Source organism: Nicotiana sylvestris, chromosome 7 (genome assembly GCF_000393655.2).
Source record: "Nicotiana sylvestris chromosome 7, ASM39365v2, whole genome shotgun sequence".
NCBI classification, from domain to species: Eukaryota; Viridiplantae; Streptophyta; class Magnoliopsida; order Solanales; family Solanaceae; genus Nicotiana; species Nicotiana sylvestris.
In genome coordinates, this window is record NC_091063.1 from 112523549 (window position 1) to 112542440 (window position 18892).

Below are 18892 nucleotides of genomic sequence, written 5' to 3' on the forward strand. Positions count from 1 at the left end.
TGTCATTACTTTTATGCCTTCTACCTAGTCTATTACCGTTGTCCATATGTACTTCCGTGTTCGTTAATTGCTACCTGTGTATTTCCCTCTTAGTCATTACTGTTATTAGCATTCTTTCACCTGGTTGGCACTGTTATACGCATATTTAGTAAGGATAAGATAAGTGCACGAAGGGTGTTTCCGTGCCATTCGATTTGATATCTTGAGTACATTTCTCACACTATGAAAGTTATGGATTTACTATCGTGGTTTGTTGGTTATCGTTCTAAGAAAAGGATCGGTCATGATATTGAGGATATTAAATCGTGGTTTCTTGTAGTAATCATTTACTGCTTCGCATAATTGTTTCTTGTATTCTTTTCTGTTATGTTCTAGCATTGTTCTATAGCTAATCTACTGCACATATTATATAAATGAATATCTTTTAACTAAAATTCCTCGTCACTACTTAATCGAGGTTAGTCAAGATACTTATTGAGTACATGAGGTCGGTTGTATTCATACTGCACTTCTGCACCATGCGTGCAAATTTTTGGAGCTGGAGTCAATGTATATGGGGTGCTGGCATTGAAGATATACTTGCGTTCCGGTTATAGCTGCCACTTGTCCTTGGTAGCTTTAGATTTTGCTAATCTGTTTATATAAACTTCAAACAGATGATGTATTTATTTGTACTAGTTTTTGTAAATTCTAAGTTTTAGAAGCTCATGATTTGTATTACCGGTCCTTGGGTTATTTGTAAATTCTTATAAATCTCATTTGGATTGTATTGACTGTTAGTTGGCTTACCTAGCAGATCGAGTCAGGTGACATCACGACTAGTGAATTTTGGGTCATGACACGTTTAGAGCAAGATATCGCCTAAATTTAGAATCTATAACATATTCTTTGGACAAATGGGTAATTTATGCGTTTCCTCGTGACATACATTAAGAGCCTGTTTGGAAAGCCACCTACGAATTGGATTTGAGTATGATTGGGTGTAATTACACAGTTTGGCATGTTTGTTTGACCAAGTAATTACTTTGTCAGCAGGAATTGAATGTAATTGAAGGGGTGCAATCACACTCTCCAATTCTCAAGGGAGAGGTGAGAATTGGTGTAATTACATTGTGTAATTACAAGATTGCCTTTTAATTTCTTTCCCTTTTGTTTTTATTTTAATTTATCTTCTTTTTTTTGAAATTTCAAAATATTTTTTTGTACATTATTTGTTTTTTATTTCTCTACCTTTACTTTTTGTGTAACATGTAATTGTTAATATTTTATTATTTATATATTTATTTATTTATTTATTCTATTTTTTTGAAATGACACGTCCTAATATTAAAAATAATGAGTCATTAACAAACTTGACATATAATTGTTGAATGTGGTTATAAACTTATTAAATCAGTGATTAATAATTAAAAAATCAGTGATTAATGTTTGACACATATTGGTTTGTGTCTTTGTGATAATGCCAAGTCAATTGAAAAAGTGGCACTTGAAATAGTAATTTGTAAAACTTTCCCGTTAACTTCGAACCGGCGGGCACGTAACTGAATCCTCACTCGAGAAACCCTAGAATTTCCGTTTTCATTCTGGAATTTTCTGCCCTTGCCCGCTCGCCATTGCAGTCAAGCATTCAACAATTTACCGCGTGTCAAAAGTTTAGTTTAGAATTCTGGTGTAGTTCTAATCCCTTAAAATAACCCTTTCATTGAATTAACAGTTAGTTGAAAAAAAAAAATTAACTGTTGGGGTTTTATTTCATGTTTTACCAATGGATATGGACATATCACGTTGGATTTTGGAGTTTATTCTTTGGCAACCTCTCGAAGACACCATCTTTAACGCTCTAATTGGCGTTCTTCCTCTTCCTAACGAAGATTCTCGGCTCAAGAAGGCCCTAATCCTCCGAAAAATACAGTCCGAGATTTCGAATGGGTCCGTTTCTGAGAAAATCCTCGAATTTTTCGAGGTAATGGAAGAACTGTATACTCAAGAAGGAATTGAATCTTCAGAAGCAATGAAAGCCGCTTATTGTGCGGTGGCAGTGGATTGTACAGTGAGGTTTTTGAATAATAAAAGTGAAAAAGTGAATTACTTTGAAGCAGTAAAGAGGATATGGAAACAGAGGATCAATAAATTGGAGAAAGTGGAGAATGTGGGCGTGGTATCGGAAGAATTATGGAAGTGGAGGGATGAGATTGAAGCTGCGTTATGGGAAGACAGGCGTTGCCAAAATGTGATAATGCGGAGTAAAAGCATTTCAGCTGTTGTGGCAGTGAAGGTTTTTGTTAAAGAAGCTAAGGAGAGAATTGGGCCTCCTTTTCTCGAGGTTGTAGCGGAGACTTTGAGGCGCGATGATGCAGTGAAGGCTTATTTAGGTTTGGAAAACAAAGAAGAGCATGGTGAGAGGATAGAGAGTTTATCAATCGCGGGTCAGGACTTGACTTGTTGTAACCATGATAAAGGTAATCTTGACACTATGGATGTATATGGCAAATATGTTGGGGGTTGCTCTTCTAAAAAAGTGTTGGAGGTTGATATGTTACATTGTTTTATTACAGTATCTATGGACATGCATATATGTGTGTCTTAGGTTGTTATATGACTAAATGTTTCTGTACAGTATGACAACACCTACGCTTGGATTATAAACCAGTTGGGCTTGGTTATACGAATTTTCTATACACATTCTGCTTTGTTTGGGTCCATTTCGTTCAATTTGTCAGCAATATGATGCAAAAATACTTTGCCTGCCCACACCATATGTAATTTCCTGTACTTTGATTGCTGCTCTACTTCAGTGGGTGGTTGTAACTTCCAGATTCTGGTGTTAAAAGCTATGTTGCTCGGACTCTCCAAAAATTGTCGCCGGATGTGTGTCGGATCCTTCAAAAGTAGTGCATTTTTGGAGGATCGCACACGGGTGTGACAACAACTTTGGAGAGCCCCTGCTAAAAGGTTGAATTTTGTTGTATCTTAATTATTGTGTAGTCCATATGGTCACCCTTATGGAGGGAAAGACAATACAATTCTAAACATTTTGTATGTTGGACTTGGACATATATTAAATCAATTAGGTTATGTATCTACTCCTTGCAGAGGCAAACAAGAGAAATGCATTGCGTAAGCGCAAGCATGTTGCTTTCAAGCGCACAAGAGGAACAACACCAGCTGGAGTTTGCAAAGGTGTCAAAATTGCTGATTCTGCTGAGCCGGGAGTTGAGGCATCACGTGTAGAGGAAGATTTACTGCATACTCCGAAAATTGACAACGCACAGGAAGCGCTTAAGTTGAGTTCCTTGGAGTTGCGTGCAGGGGTGAAGGACCCTCTCCCTGAGGCACTGGAACTAGCTGAGACTCTGATGTCCTTGGGCAGGGATAGTAGTGCTCAGCAACCTGCAGAAAATGAAAACGGAAGAGCCCCTCATCTTGTGGTTGATAGTAATGGAGTGGTTCAAGCTAATGGCGGGAATGAAGATGACCAGCTCATTGGTCTTCAAAATGCTGCACCCAAGCCAAGCATAATGGCTCGAAACAGCACTGCTCATACATTTGAGGTATATACTAACGTTTTTTTTTTTTTGTCTTTTGTGGCGTAGAATTAATTGATTAGAATGTGTTTCCTATCCCATTTAATGCATGATCTCTTATGTAGGCTATTAAATGTGTATACGTGATTGTAGAATACAATATGGATATATTTAGTATCACCCTGTACTGAAATATCTTGAAGATGACTTATGCAAAATGTTAAGGAAGACATTTTTGTACATATGATGCAAGATGGTCTGGTATAAATCGATCAACTACGTCTCTATCCTGAATTAGTTGGGTATGAGTTTTCTATATTCATCCTGCTATAATCAGATCAAATATTCAAAGGAGTCACTATTATTAGATCTGTACTGGCTGTCAACCTACTCAATCCTCATTTTTACTAGGCCAAAGTGGAATTATTATTTATTAATGAATTTATTTATAGTGATAAAGAAAATCCTTCGAGATTTCATGAATGTGACAATTGATAGCAGGGCCTTTATTTAGACTTGTGCTAGGCTACATTCCGATAAAGCGTTGTTGATTGATGTATCCATGAAGTGTGTTAGCTTTATTTTTCCCTGGACAAAGTTTTAGAATAGGATTTGCTTAAATGGAAACTTAAGGACATATGTTACCATATCCTTGGTTAAAGTTCAAGGAAGAGAAAGAAATAGAAGAAAAGCAGACTCCTAGTGATAACCCCTACCGATTTATAAGGTAGGGGTAAGGTCTACGTATACACTACGCTCTCCAGATCCCATTTATGGGATTACATTAGGTTTGTTGTTGTTGTTGTAGTAGTTGTCTGATGAACTCTGTATTAAACAAATACTAGCTGGAAATAGTAGTGTTTTCATGTATGATGCTGCTTATGACAAGAATTCTTCATATCCTCATAATGAAGATGGAAACTAAAAACAAATATCCTTCGTTTACTTACAGCTGTTAATCAGACTTGTCTTTTAATATCGTTCTCCTCTTTACATCATGCAAGGAGAACATTACTTTTACTCTCTCCGGTCTACAATTAGTGACCAATTTGCTTTTGGCACACCCATTATTCGGTTAAGAGTCTAATTTGCGCATCTACTATCATAAATAGGTCTTATTTATCCTCCGTTTAAGTTTTCTATCAAAAATATCCCTACAGTTATACATTAGGGTCATATTTACTCTTACACGTTAAAAACACCATCCCTTCTTTTAAAATCCACTCGGCATCTCCCTATTGGACTAACTGACCCACCCCATTTTTTTAATTTAGACCCGCCCGATCCCAGCAACAAACTACACCCATCTATTGGTTTGGTTTTGGTTTTGTATTTTAAAAATCCAATCAAATTTGGTTTGGTTTTGGTTTTAATAAAAAAATAACCGAAAAAATCGAACCAAACCAATTATAAAAGTAGTTATTAGAATTTATTATTACACGTATATATATGTATATTTTTATATAATGTTTCTAAAATTTTATGGTACATATTAGTCCGCCCCATTTTAGTCTAGTTCTTTATTGTTTGTTACTATAATAATCTAATTATTTGCCTTTACATTCTAGAAAAAAAAAAAGAACTGGACTAAAATGGGGCGGGTGAATCGATTTTTAATTACGCCAATGTTAATGAAATGTCAGGGAGAAACGTAAGTTTATCAGCCAAAAGTGAAAAATAAAAAGAGAATTGTTGTCCATTTTAGCAGTCAGATTTGGCATTTGTCTTCTTACGGAGACATATCTCAGTGTCATGAGTCAAATAGTTAGATTGTTATAACAACAAAGAACTAGACTAAAATGGGGCGGACTAATATGCACCATAAAAATTTAGAAACTTTATATAAATATTATATATATATATATATATATATATATATATATAGATTAATAAATTCAAATAACTACTTTTACAGTTGGTTTGGTTCGTTTATTTCGGTTATTTTTTTATTAAAACCAAAACCAAACCAAATTTGATCGGATTTTTAAAATACAAAACCAAAACCAAACCAATGGATGGGTGTAGTTTTGTTGCTGGGATCGGGCGGGTTTGAATTAAAAAAATGGGGCGGGTCAGTTGGTCCAATAAGGGGATGCCAAGTGGATTTTAAAAGAAGGGATGGTGTTTTTAACGTGTAAGGGTAAATATGACCCTAATGTATAACTGTAGGAATATTTTTGATAGAAAACTTAAACGGAGGATAAATAAGACCTATTTATGATAGTAGAGGGGCAAATCAGACCCTTAACCGTTAAGGAAATACAAAATTCTAGACAAGAATAGTTAGTGTGACTAAACTACCCTTAATTAAATGTTGCAGCATAGTTAATGTGAGGAGTAAAAGATTTTTAGGGATACATACATAAGGGTAATGTTGGAAAAATAAATTGAATTTTTTCTTGATTATATAAATGAATACTTATTTTGGACCAAAATAAAAAAGCAAATTGGTCACTTATTGTGGACCGGAGGGAGTAGTAAATAAGCATGCAGGAAAGTTTTGGATAGTTCATGCGACATTATCAACCAGTTACTAACCAAGGGGGAAAGTAGTCTTTAAGTCTCATCTCCAAGTGAGTTTGGAGCGAAATCTCTTATTATTAAGCTAAACAATCTGTAAATTGATTACGTAATCCCTTGAACTTTTTCTTTTTAATTATGTAACCCTTCAACCTTCCAGATTTTCCTTGTAATGGCACTTGATCAAGCTAACAAGAACCTCATCCAACTCTTTAACTTGTTAACTTCTTCTCATTCTACCTCCTATAATCTGTATTGTATCTTCCTTGATTCTGCCCCAAACTAGCTTTGATGCATGAAACTCTGATTTATCCCTAGCTGCATGCTATAATTCATCATGGTGACTGAGGAACTGTAAGCATGATAACAACCTTTTTATTGTTCATTTTTTTGTCAATTCCTAGTATTTTCTATTGGGCTGGGAGAAGTTGGGCGGTGGGGTGGAGGGGGGGGGGTTCTGAATCATTTAAATATTAGTGCATGATATTAGTATTTTATTTTAGCAAGGATTATTCCACCTTATCTTGAATTATCATTTTGCTCATGAATATCTTTGCTACTTGTACTATTTGTGACGCTTGGTACTGTTGATGATACCATAGTAATGCTATAAATGTTTCAGACAGAGAACCCAAACAGGCTCCGTTGGCATAGCCTAGAAACTAAATGGCTCTTTTTTTTTTAATAACGGTGATCTCCGAGCTAGCTTACGCTCATCTCGACTATTCCACAAGGTACCTGTTGTCTCCTACCATACAAGTACCGGATAACTCTGCCTATCAAGGCTTAGGTGAATTGGAAGAAATCACGGCTTGTTTTTTGCATCGGGTGAGAAGAAACTAAATGGATCTTTTGTCAAATCATAAGTTAGATCAGAGGTTTCTGTAGCTTTTGTTTTGGCAAAGGATCTGTGCCGTAATTAGGTAGAGATATGATTTTTTGCCGTTCATTTGACAATGTACAAATTTCTTGAACTGTGTTATTGAGGTCCTTAGAAGAGAATCCTGGTAGATTATCTGGAGTCATTTGGATATGAGAACTAGAAATGTTTGGAATTTATTGCTGAAAAAGTTTGTTCTTGTTTTGGAAATTATTATAAAATGATACAGGATTGGCAGTTTAATTTTTACTTATGAGAACAATTTCTTAAATGTAACAGTGGAACGATTCAATCGATAACTTAAGCGAAGGATCACCAAGTAGTGGGAGGAGGTTTATGTTACCTACCCCCAGGAGGACGAAGGTTTTCCCCTTGAAGAAGTATGAATTTAAAAAAGTTACAAAGAGGAGGAAATCCAAGAGATGGAGTACGATTGAAGAAGAAACTTTGAGGTCTGGTGTGCAGAAGTATGTATTTACTTGAATCTATTCTATAGAAGTTTTTCATGGTATAGAAATATGGGCACAAGTTTATCTCTTAATTTATGTGTTTTTCTCTTGAAGGTATGGTGTCGGAAACTGGAGGCTGATCTTTGATACTTATCATGAAATATTCGAAGATAGGACTCCGGTAAGTGCATTTCATATTAATCTTATAACACAATATATAATACTCCTACATATGAAGCCTCGGACATTTTTGTTCAGGGTGACTTGAAGGACAAATGGAGAAACTTGACATCCTAGCGAGAAATTTGAAGAGATCTGGTAATGTATGGACGTCCCTTTTTTCTTAGGATGTAAATTAACTTTTTCATCGTGTAAATGCAAGCTGCGTTGAGGGATCTTGCTTGATGTATTGTATACTATAGATGAACTTTGATGTTTGACATGTTGTCCCTCTAGACAAAGCTGTGGAACATGTTTGTATTAGTGGATATGATGTAAATAGAGTTGTCATATTTAGGGTAATCAGTAGAAGAGCTTTGAGAAAATAGCTGATAGATGTGGCTCACAATTTTGTCATGGACCTCAAAATACTCTTCTACATTTCAGATGACTGCGTTGTCAACTACACGTTGCACTTTGATGTAATCAACTTGTTTTATGAATTCGAAAACACACCAGGGCTCCTCTGTTGTCTTCATTTTTAAGGCATTATTAATTGTGTTTTTGGTATGTGGTATCGCAGTATTTGTTTAGTAAATAATTCATTAGTTGCAATTTAGACTTCATGTTTGAGAATCAAATTATTTGTCCTTTGGTCATTGACTGTGAGCTGCAACTGGAACACTTGCCTTGCAGTGCTTATCTGTCCCAATATTTTAAAAGGCGGGGACGTGAGGCGAGACGTAAGCCCTGAGACATGGGGCGTAAGTCCCACGGATCTTTAAATATTATTAATTCTAAGAATTTTAAGATAGCATAAAATAAAAAATAATTATGAAAATTACATTAAAATCACAAAATTATAACAAATAATCTATTTAATTATTTATGAATTATAATTCAACTATGAATAATAGGAAAACTATAACATATATCATAATATGCAAATTAGCTACAAAGTCGTTACAACTCAAACATCAAAATTAATGCATTCGATACGAAATCTTATATCTTATATGTATCTTTTAAGGAGTAATGAATCTTGAAAGAATTTCGATATTATAATTTGATTTTTTTAAATACTCCTCTTATTTAATATGCTTTTTATTTGAAAGAGAATTTATATAAAAACATAATTCACAATTTAAATATGATTCTCTAGCATCATATTAAATATGATTCTCTAGCATCATTTAGCTTTATAATTAAAGTTAGAAAGATGTGAGAGTCTCTCTAGAAAACCAATACAACTTCCTCCAATACAACTTCCTTCAAACTCTTCACCAACCTCACCAACCTTTGTAACTAATACAAACGTATATACCAGCCAAACCTCTGTAACTAATACAAACGTATATACCAGCCATGAATAACTCCATAAACACAGACTCCTTTGATGAAACCTCTCAAGAACCTCCTGATATAGGTGCTATGCAAATTGAGGACAAAAAAATAAATACTCCACCACCATCCTTTCTCTAAACTTTAATATCTAACAAACATCCATCCACAATTCCTTATATACAACAGAGCATGGAACTTGAACTAGACTTGTCTGATGAAAGTCTCCGGTGCAATCAAGATGACGACATCTTTATACCAATTACTACTGAAGATAAATGCCGCTTATACAGTCCTTGGAAATACTCAATAATAGTTAAAATATTTGGTAGGAAAATAGCACACAACATACTGCAAACTAAACTCCTTGCCTTATGGAATCCATCAGAAGACCTACCTCTCATTGATCTAGGATCTGATTTCTTCCTCATAAAATTTCAGAAGGAAGAAAACATGCTTAAGGCTTTACATGGAGGGCCATGGTTTGTTCTGAATCACTTCCTATCGGTTAGACAATAGGAGCCAAAGTTCATTGCCTCATCCACACAACTTACATATTCAGCAATATGGGTTCGTTTACCAGAGCTTCCAACTGAATTCTATGATGAGCAAATACTATATAACGTGGGATCAAAATTGGGACAGCTACTAAAGGTTGATGCTTGCACCTCCTCTACAACGAGGGGCAAGTATGTGAGGATATGTATTGAGGTTCCACTGGAAAAAACACTAAAGTCATATGTCTTCATAGGACATCACAAACAAATATTACTATATGGTCTGAACCTATTGTGCACAAGTTGTGGACGATTTGATCATACAAAGCTAGGTTGTCTCTTTACACCAGAGAAGCTAGTAAATCAACCAGCTTTGAATCCTTCTGCATCTACACAGACTGATTCAACACAACAAACAGAGTGGAAAACAGTGAGTTTTCCAAGGAAATCCAAGCAGCGCAAAGCAATGGTGGAAACACAGCCTATATTAGGGCGGCGCAGATGGCGGTGAAGACAGGGCAACACAAACAAGCTGGTACATCACCTACTGAGATTGGGCCTTCTAAGGCCCAGAAACATTCAAAGAAACAGCCTGCAAACGACCTGCTTGGTAACAAATTTAAGAAATTGGCTGACTTAGACAAAATGGACTTGGACAATACAAAATGAAAAGGCCCTATCACGGAAGACACTTCGACTAAGGCCCTTCCTTTACCCGACCAGCCCAACATAAATAAGTTCTCTTCAATACAGTTTGGGAAATATCAGCCACTAACACCCAATAAACTTTCTTCAGCACCAACTAACAATACTTACTCCCCTATATCTCCCCTAAGCATAAATGACCATACCATACCTATTAACACGCTAATACAGCTATATCCTCCATGTCATACTACCTTAGACCCATCACATAATATCTCCTCTGACCAACAGATTAAGGACAAATCCACTTCTTCACATGGCCTTGTAGAGCCATCTAGGATCCACGTACGTAGTAGCTACAGTGATTTGCATGCTACAGTAGGCTACACTGCTAGCCAACCTCAATTCCAAGATAAACAAAATAATGACTATCCATGTGCTACACACAAGGATCTGTTAACTGAGATACAACAGACTACTAATCATCCAAACGACTTCTCTTTGAATCACTCTACTACTGATCAAAAGGCTCCTGCTCTTGACACTACTAAAACAGCTTCCTCTACTTCAATAACTCAAAATGCAAAGACCAACATTCCCAACAAACTACAACCCTACTTATCCGAGTAACATGGACAACAATCAATTTTTTCATCTTCCTCGTCTGCATATGTAGGGCCCCCAACTTCCACACATAAACACACCCCTGATATACACATCTCAAGCGAACACAATGGATCTCCCTCTTCAGTCTTGGTTAGAGATGGGATTACAGGGGTATGCTCTTGTGTTTACGATGGAACTCAACAACCAGGAGGTTGTGCTACTTGTACAAAACCTCACTCACCTGGCAGAGATAGTACAGAAGGAATGTGATTGGGGATGGAGGGGTACACTCAGCATCAATGGTACAACACACAAACCCCCTACTTTTGGAGCATCAAGCCTTAACCTCAAATCCCCACCAATGGAGTTACCCAATGAAGTCGCAAATCCCTGTTCCAACAACGACCAACCTGCTACCATTTTACCCACCACACCACATGGGGCAGATTTATGCACCATGGTTTCAACATCTAACCTCTTCAATCCTCTCTCCCCATACTCCAGTCCAATCAGTCCATTCAAGACACACTCTCCACCAGGCAGTCCACCACCACCTCCACCTCCATCTCCCAACGAACTAGACATGCAAACAAGAGAGAAACTAGCAGAAATATTGGCGGAAATAAGGGAGACAAGGATAGAGTTCTTATGGTTAAAAGGGATTCATCACTACAATCTAAAGGAAGAGTATGCAAAAAAATTCATACTCAAGTGTCCACCAGAGATGATCTCATGCAGCCTGAATTTCCGGGTAACAACAAATCGAGAAGTAGGGAAATACTCGATGGCGATCATTCCGACCCTTCGTCAACTTCCTCCTCCATTGGAGTCTCAGGTTCAGATAACATCAACAATGGTCAACCCGTTGATGCCTACTCCAACAGTCACACAAAACATGATTAATATCATGAATCTTATCGTCTGGAACTGTAGGGGTTCTCATAGTCCTGAGTTTAGGCGTCAGTTTAGATCATTACTAGATAATTATAGACCAGTGCTAGTAATCCTTCTAGAAACACACATGCAGGACCATGAACAACTCCGACAAGCTTTTGAATTCACTAACATGGCCTAAGTTTCTGCTAATGGCCTAGTAGGAGGTTTAGTGGTACTATGGAATGAGGCTTTGATTGGGGTGGAGGAAATGAGGATATCTGAGCAAGAAATTCACTGTCTTGTCCAGGTATGTCCCTCTAAACCTAAATGGTTGTTATCTGCTATGTATGCTAGTAATTCATACCGGTCACGTAATTTACTTTGGTAAAGTTTAATGGATATGCATGATAATTTTAATTATCCTTGGCTAATAGGAGGTGACTTTAATGATATTTTATATTCTAATGAAAAATTTGGAGGACTACCTGTTAATGTTACTAGGGCAGATAGATTCTTAAATTGCATTAACTATTGCAATTTAATAAACTTAGGATTTAAAGGTAGTCGTTTTACATGGACTAATAAAAGAAAATATGGTCATACAATTCTAGAAAGGCTAGATCGGTTTTTAGCTAATTATGAATGGATTAATATGTACCCTGAGGCTACAATGCAGCATCTACCTAGAACATACTCCGATCACTGTCCTTTGTTAATAAATTTAGAAAATAGGAAATATACTCCTAGGAATATATTTAGGTTTGAAACTATGTGGGTATCGCATCCGCAATTTCAACAGTTGGTTCATAATATTTGGACTAATACACCTCCTCTTTTGGAAACCACCTCTATTTTTCAGAAAATAGTCACACTTTGGAATCATAATACTTTTGGGAACATTTTCAGTCGTAAAAGAAAAATACTAGCTAGATTAGCAGGCATTCAATCTTCTATTCACTACCCAACTAGTTCATTCCTTCAAAACTTAGAAACTCAATTGAATAATGAATTTAGTAGTATACTCAAAATGGAGGAGGACTTTTGGAAGCTTAAATCAAGAGTATCTTGGCTTAATGAAGGTGATGCTAATACGAAATTTTTTCATATGTCTACTTTACAAAGGCGCAAGAGAAATAGAATTTCCTCACTAAAAGATTCTGTAGGTAATTGGTTTTATGACCAGCAAACTATTCAAGAACACATACTCTCTTACTACAAGAATCTTTTTACGACTGAGCAAAATCAGTCAACAAATATTAGCTTCAGTTCGACTTTTAATCTACAAAATAATATTAACAACGATATTCTGCTAGCACCTCTTCAAGACACTGAAATTGATCATGCCATGTTTAGCTTTGGTCCTTATAAAGCACCTGGACCAGGTGGATTTCATCCTTTCTTTTATCAAAAATTTTGGCCTGATGTTGGTAACAAGGTTAGGCATTTTTGCCATGACATTTTTAATACTGGAGTTATACCCCCGTTACTCAATCAAACATATATATGCCTTGTTCCAAAAGTAAGGCATGCTCAAACTATACAACAATATCGACCTATACGTCTGTGTAACACAACTTATAAAATAATTACCAAGATCATTGTCAATCGTCTTAAGCCAATTATTTCTGTAATAATAGGACCAACACAAACTAGTTTTCAGCAAGGCAAATGTGTTGCTGACAATGCAATTATAGTCCAGGAAGCTATAAATCATTTAGCAAAAATAAAGGGTAAAAAGAGTTATATGATGCTGAAATTAGATCTTGAAAAAGCGTTTGATCGACTCGAATGGTCATTCGTTAGGAAAACTCTTCAATATTTCAATATCCCTCCACCTATGATTAAGTTGATCATGTCTTGTGTTACTACAACTACTACTTCAATCCTTATAAATGGATCACGTACAACATATTTTTCTCCATCGAGAGGCATTAGACAGGGTGATCCATTATCGCCTTATTTGTTTATAATGTGTATGGAATTGCTTTCACGCAACATTACCTTATCTGTTGAATATCTACAATGGCAACCTATCAATATTGCTAACACAGGTCCACAGTTATCACATCTATTTTTTGCGGAAGATATTATACTATTTTCAAGAATTACGAATAAAAGTTGCAATGCTATTATAGATGTGATAAATCATTTTAACAAACACTCAGGCCAAAGAATAAATTTTGAAAAATCAAAGTTATTCTTTTCTAAAAACAGTTCGACAAATGCTAAAGAATTGGCAATGGAATGTTTCCAAATGAAGGAAGCCACAAATTTTGGACGTTATTTAGGTTATCCTATGTTTCATACACGACTAAAAAAGGGCGACTTTCAATTTCTCTTGGACAATTTCAAAATTAAGCTGGCAGGATAGAAAACAAAATTTCTCATAATGGCGGGACGAGCTACACTTATTAAATCAACTTTGAATAACTTGCCAAATCATATTATGCAATATATTCATATTCCTGCATTGATTATAAAAAGGATGGAACAGTACCAGCGTAATTTTCTATGGGGATCTACCACAACAAGAAGAAAGCCTCATCTTATTAAATGGGGAAAAATTACACAACCAACCAAAGTGGGAGGCTTAGGGATACAGAGTCTTCATCATAAAAATAATGCTTTGCTTGGAAGTCTGGCATGGAGAGCCTTCCATTCACATCAAAGCCTTTGGTCAAAAATTTTAATTAATAAATATGTTCCTGGTTCTTCTGCTGCAAATTGTTCCACTATTTGGCGTAACATACTAAAAAGATGGAAGTTTTGCCAAATAGGCCTACAGTGGTAAATTGGTACAGGTAAGTATATTAATTTTTGTAATGACGCATGGCTAAAACCAGGGCTGACTGTTCGATCTTTAATAAGTGGTCTGTTACCTATGTCGCAACAAAATATTAATATTAATTCAATATACGGCCACAATAATTGGAACTGGAACATCCTCCCTTTTCAATTCCCTGATGACTTAAAAAATTGGTTTGCAACTACTTATATCTCCACGTACAAGTATAAGGCTGATAAAATATTTTGGGCCTTAACAAAGGATGAACATTTTTCGGTCAACTCTATGTACAAAGCTTTGCAAAATCAAGATGCTAATGGACATAATACATCACTCTATTTCAAATGGATATGGGAGCTACCAGTACATCCTAAAATCAAATATTTCATTTGGTTGCTCAACCATAATAGGCTACCAACTTTTCAATACCTATAATGTCTTAACATCACTGCTAATGCTGAATGCACATACTGTCATGAAGAGGATGAATCTTTAAATCATCTCTTTCTTACCTGTGCGAATGCAAAAAATTATTGGAATACTTTGGGTATGGGTAGATATATAAATAGCCTTCTTATTTTCACTACACCTCAACAATGGCTACTGCCGTTGCTAAATTATAAAGATAACAAATTTTCTTATAATTTAAATAGGCGCACTTATTTACCGATAAGTTTATGGAATATTTGGAATACTAGAAATAAAAATGTTTATGAGGGCAGGCATGATCCAATACACAAAGATATTACTACTCAACAAGCGACTGAATTTTGTTATCTAGTCGCCTCGTCACATAGAATACAAACTCGGACCAAAGTTCCTCTAAAATGGATACCTCCAAAACCTAACATATATAAATTAAACACTGATGGAACACACTCACCAGCCTCAAATAAAAATGGTATTGGAGAAATAATTAGAGATCAGAAAGGAAACTAGATTCTGGGCTTCTCAGGTACAGTGCTTTCTCATTCGCCTATTACTACATAAATATTTGCTCTATTACAGGGGCTTACACTTGCAGTCCAATACAATCTAACACCACTTCAAGTGAAAATTGACGCTAAAGAGGTACTAAGGCTACTGGAAAATAATAATATACTATATGCTAATCTCCTAGATGACTGCAGGCACCTGCTGAGGCAGCTACATGATCCACTGGTAACCCATGCGTACAGAGAGCAGAGCAGAATAGATTAGCTGATCAACTAGCAAAATCAGGCAGATTTTTGGACGGAAACTCTACTATGCAGATTTTTGATAAGCCACCACTTTTTGTTAGTAGGATATGTGATGAAGACAGGCGTGGGTTCTCTACTACACGCTTACTGCCATTTGGTCCATCAGATCGGCATGCAGTGTATGCAAATGGAAGCTATATTAGAAGACAAAAGGGTTTTGAATGTTTTAAGGATAAATCACTTGTTGTATCTACAAACAATATAGCTAGTACTAGTAATGAGTTCTCTTGTATAGTGCTACCTGAGCACAAAGACCTCTATACGCTTAAGTTTGTTTAATATAATATTATCTTTACTACAAAAAAGAATCATTTATTTTTAAGTTTTAAGAAGTTAATAAAGTGACACATAATTCACCATACAATACCATGATAACTAATTATTTTTCAATAATTACTAGCTAATATTGAGCTATTAAATTAATAAATATTGTGTCTCGTAAACGTGAAAAAAATAATATTTAGAAAAATAATTATATTAAAAATTATGAACTATTATATAATAGAGACATAACAAAAGTTAATAAATAAATACTTTTTAAATGAAAGATTTATTTAAAATTTACTATCATGCAGTCTTAGTGCTACGTGCAATAATTTTTATTTTAATTATGACATAAAAAACTAAGAATTTTTTTGCATAACGTGCAAAAATAGTCAATGATTTATTAAGAAAATTTGAGGATTAACAAGGTTAGTTATACACAATTGCATAAAGTTCTATTACGCGAGCCCAGTGTATACTGGGCGTTGGGCGTGTCCGGGGCGTAAGCCCCGACGACCGAGGTGTAAGTCTCATGGAACTAAACCCTACACATAAGCCCATGAACATTTTACGAGTGCTCCGCCCGGAGCTCGCCCCAATTCTGCCTTTTAAAACAGAGATCTGTCCTCATCGTACTTGGTTGTTATTAAAGTACTTGGTTGGCATCACTAACATCAAATTTGGAATTATGTTACTTTAGAATAAGGTTATGTAATGTTCACATGGATATATTAAAAAGTTTCCGATTCCACGTCTACCATTGTTCTTGTCATTCCGTTCTTGCATAAACAAGATGCTAATACTCAACATAGTATTTGAATGCTCAACTTCTATATATGCAGTAGAAAGATGATCAGTGTTCACTTTAATTGTTTTTGCAATTGATCTCTCGTTTTACATGCATGCCAAACTCTGTTGCTTACCTGAAAGGCTTATCAGGACTAGTTTGTGGGAGAAACATAGGCGTAGGCATGGACTTTTTTTAAAGTACAGTGTGAGAATATCGAAGCAGAGGAATTGGCCAATACTTGCATATATTAATCTGACCACGGATTTCTCTAATCCCGAATTTTAGGTCTGATGTATATATAGGTTGCAATGAATATGTTCATTGCTTTATTATATCAACAACAACAACCTAGTAGAATTCTACTAGTGGGGTCCTGGGAGAATAGAGTGTATACCGACCTTATCCCTAAGATACTTAAACAATGAACTGCGTCAACTATTTTTGCTTCCAGTTCAGTTTGTTTTTATCCAAACCTGTTTGTTAGTACTTGTTCTAGCTACCCGACCAAAAGACAAAATGCAAGACTTGAGTCGAACTGTTATTAATGATCTGATTAAATCTGAAATCACACCACACAAGTGATATGAAGAACAATCAACTAGTTTAATCAATATTTCTTATTAACATTACCATCTATCACCAGCCTACTTTCTGCTTAGCTCTTAATTGAGTAATAAAAAAAGAAAAGAATATATAGGTAACTTCAGCTTCGAGTCGACAGGTGTGCATCATGCATGTCTGTTTGTGGAGCTCAACGTTTTTATTTATTTATACAATCCTTTTGTTTAGTGCGGAAAATTCCAATATGATATGATTCAGGATTTAAATTGTTTTCTTCATGCGAACAGTGTTATTTCCCCAAGTAATAAAGTGACTTGAAAGTCGAATGTCTAATCCACAAAGACTTAGAATAATTATTAACTAAGCAAACTAAAATCAATTTACTGTCCAAGGTAATCAAAAGTGTTAGTTTTTCTATTACAACTACTATTGCGAAATTTAAACACTAAACTAAACTAATAAGAAGCGATTGTGGTTGGATTTTAATCAAAGGAGATAAAGATTCCAGGGTTGTGGTCGGTTTATCACTCTGTTGGCAGCAACATTGTCTTTAGCATTAGAGTCTGCGCGCGCGGTGCTATTGGCATCTGCTTGCGGGCTTGGAGCTGGAGAGAGCTATCGGTGGGGCGACATAGGTGCGCGCTTGTCACTTGTCACGACGAAGACCACAGGGCCGTCCATGGCGCTAGGCGTTGGGAGGCTTGCCAAGACGCCATGGGGCTCGTCCAAGGGGTCATGGAGCATGGCTAAAAAACCGTCCATGACATTCTCCCCCACCTGAGTTGGCGACGTCCTCGTCGCCTTACTTGCAAGAGAATAACTTCTACCTGCCTTTTTCCCATTGAATTAGGACCTCAAATACTGGGTATTGTAAGTTGGCTCCGCGAAGGATATTCCATGTCTTCCCGAAAAGGTTTCAGAAGGCTGACATGAAAGACTGGATAAATCTTCCACCATGCTAGGTATCCACCCAGTATGCAACTTTCCAATGCTCTTCTCAATGAATAAGGGTGCAGTGTACTTTTGCAATAGGAGAGGGTCATGGACCCCTGAAAACAAGTACCTCTTTGGGATTTTTACCATCACTTTGTCTCCTACTTGATATTCAACAAAGCGACGATTTTGATCAGCATGTTGTTTCATTCGCTTCTGGGCTTTGACAAGATAGCTCCGCATTATCTCCAAATTTCGCTTTCATTCCTTCGAGAAGCTAGCAACTCGAGGAGATTTCGACATGTTTGGGGAGTTCATAGTATGTGGGAGTAGCAGTTGCTGTCCGGTAACAATTTCAAAAATGCTTTTGTTTGTACTAGCGCTCTTTTGTGAATTGAAACATAGTTGAACAACATCCAGAAGCTTCACCCAATTCTTCTGCGATCCGGTAACAAAATGGCGGAGATATTCCCCTAGCATGCCATTGAACTGCTCCATCTGGTCATCAGATTGCGAATGGAAACTTGAACTATGGCTCTATTTGGACCCAAGGCACTTAAAAAGCTGAGTCCAAAAGTTTCTAGTGAAGCGAGAGTCACGATCATAGGGGACCCGTAAGGGGACTTAGAGGGTACAATGATCCCTGTGTCTAGCATTTCCGTCAACTATCTCCGAAGTTCGGTGAGTTCGGGTAGTGGCATTCTGTAAGGCGTCCGGGCAGGTGGCTTCGCACCCGGCACAAACTCAATCTCATAGTCCACAGTGCGCCTAGGCGGGAGTCGCCTTGGCATATCTTGTGGCATGACGCCTTCAAACTCCTT

At 36.4% G+C, this 18892-nt stretch overlaps 1 protein-coding gene across 2 annotated transcripts; it reads left to right on the forward strand.

The window, feature by feature from the left end:
- Positions 1-1523: 1523 nt before the first annotated feature.
- LOC104235031 (uncharacterized) lies at positions 1524-8084 on the forward strand. Of its 2 annotated transcripts, none has more exons than XM_009788700.2 (5): positions 1524-2459; positions 3094-3551; positions 7204-7391; positions 7488-7554; positions 7632-8084. In XM_009788700.2, exons 1-5 carry the CDS (start codon positions 1766-1768, stop codon positions 7668-7670), a joined length of 1446 nt encoding a protein of 481 aa, XP_009787002.1. In that variant the 5' UTR covers positions 1524-1765; the 3' UTR covers positions 7671-8084. The 2 variants fall into 2 exon arrangements, with proteins under 2 accessions (XP_009787002.1, XP_009787003.1); XM_009788701.2 differs by having other exon boundaries at positions 7204-7376; positions 7632-7808.
- The last annotated feature ends 10808 nt before the right edge of the window (positions 8085-18892 follow it).

What these genes read in the sequence shown, in the direction of transcription:
- LOC104235031 (XM_009788700.2), top strand. Translation starts at nt 1,766, where the DNA reads ATGGATATGGACATATCACGTTGGATTTTGGAGTTTATTCTTTGGCAA. An exon ending in TTGTTGTAACCATGATAAAG is followed by an intron (nt 2,460 to 3,093) that starts GTAATCTTGACA and finishes TACTCCTTGCAG; the next exon opens with AGGCAAACAAGAGAAATGCA. An exon ending in TTGAGGTCTGGTGTGCAGAA is followed by an intron (nt 7,392 to 7,487) that starts GTATGTATTTAC and finishes TTTCTCTTGAAG; the next exon opens with GTATGGTGTCGGAAACTGGA.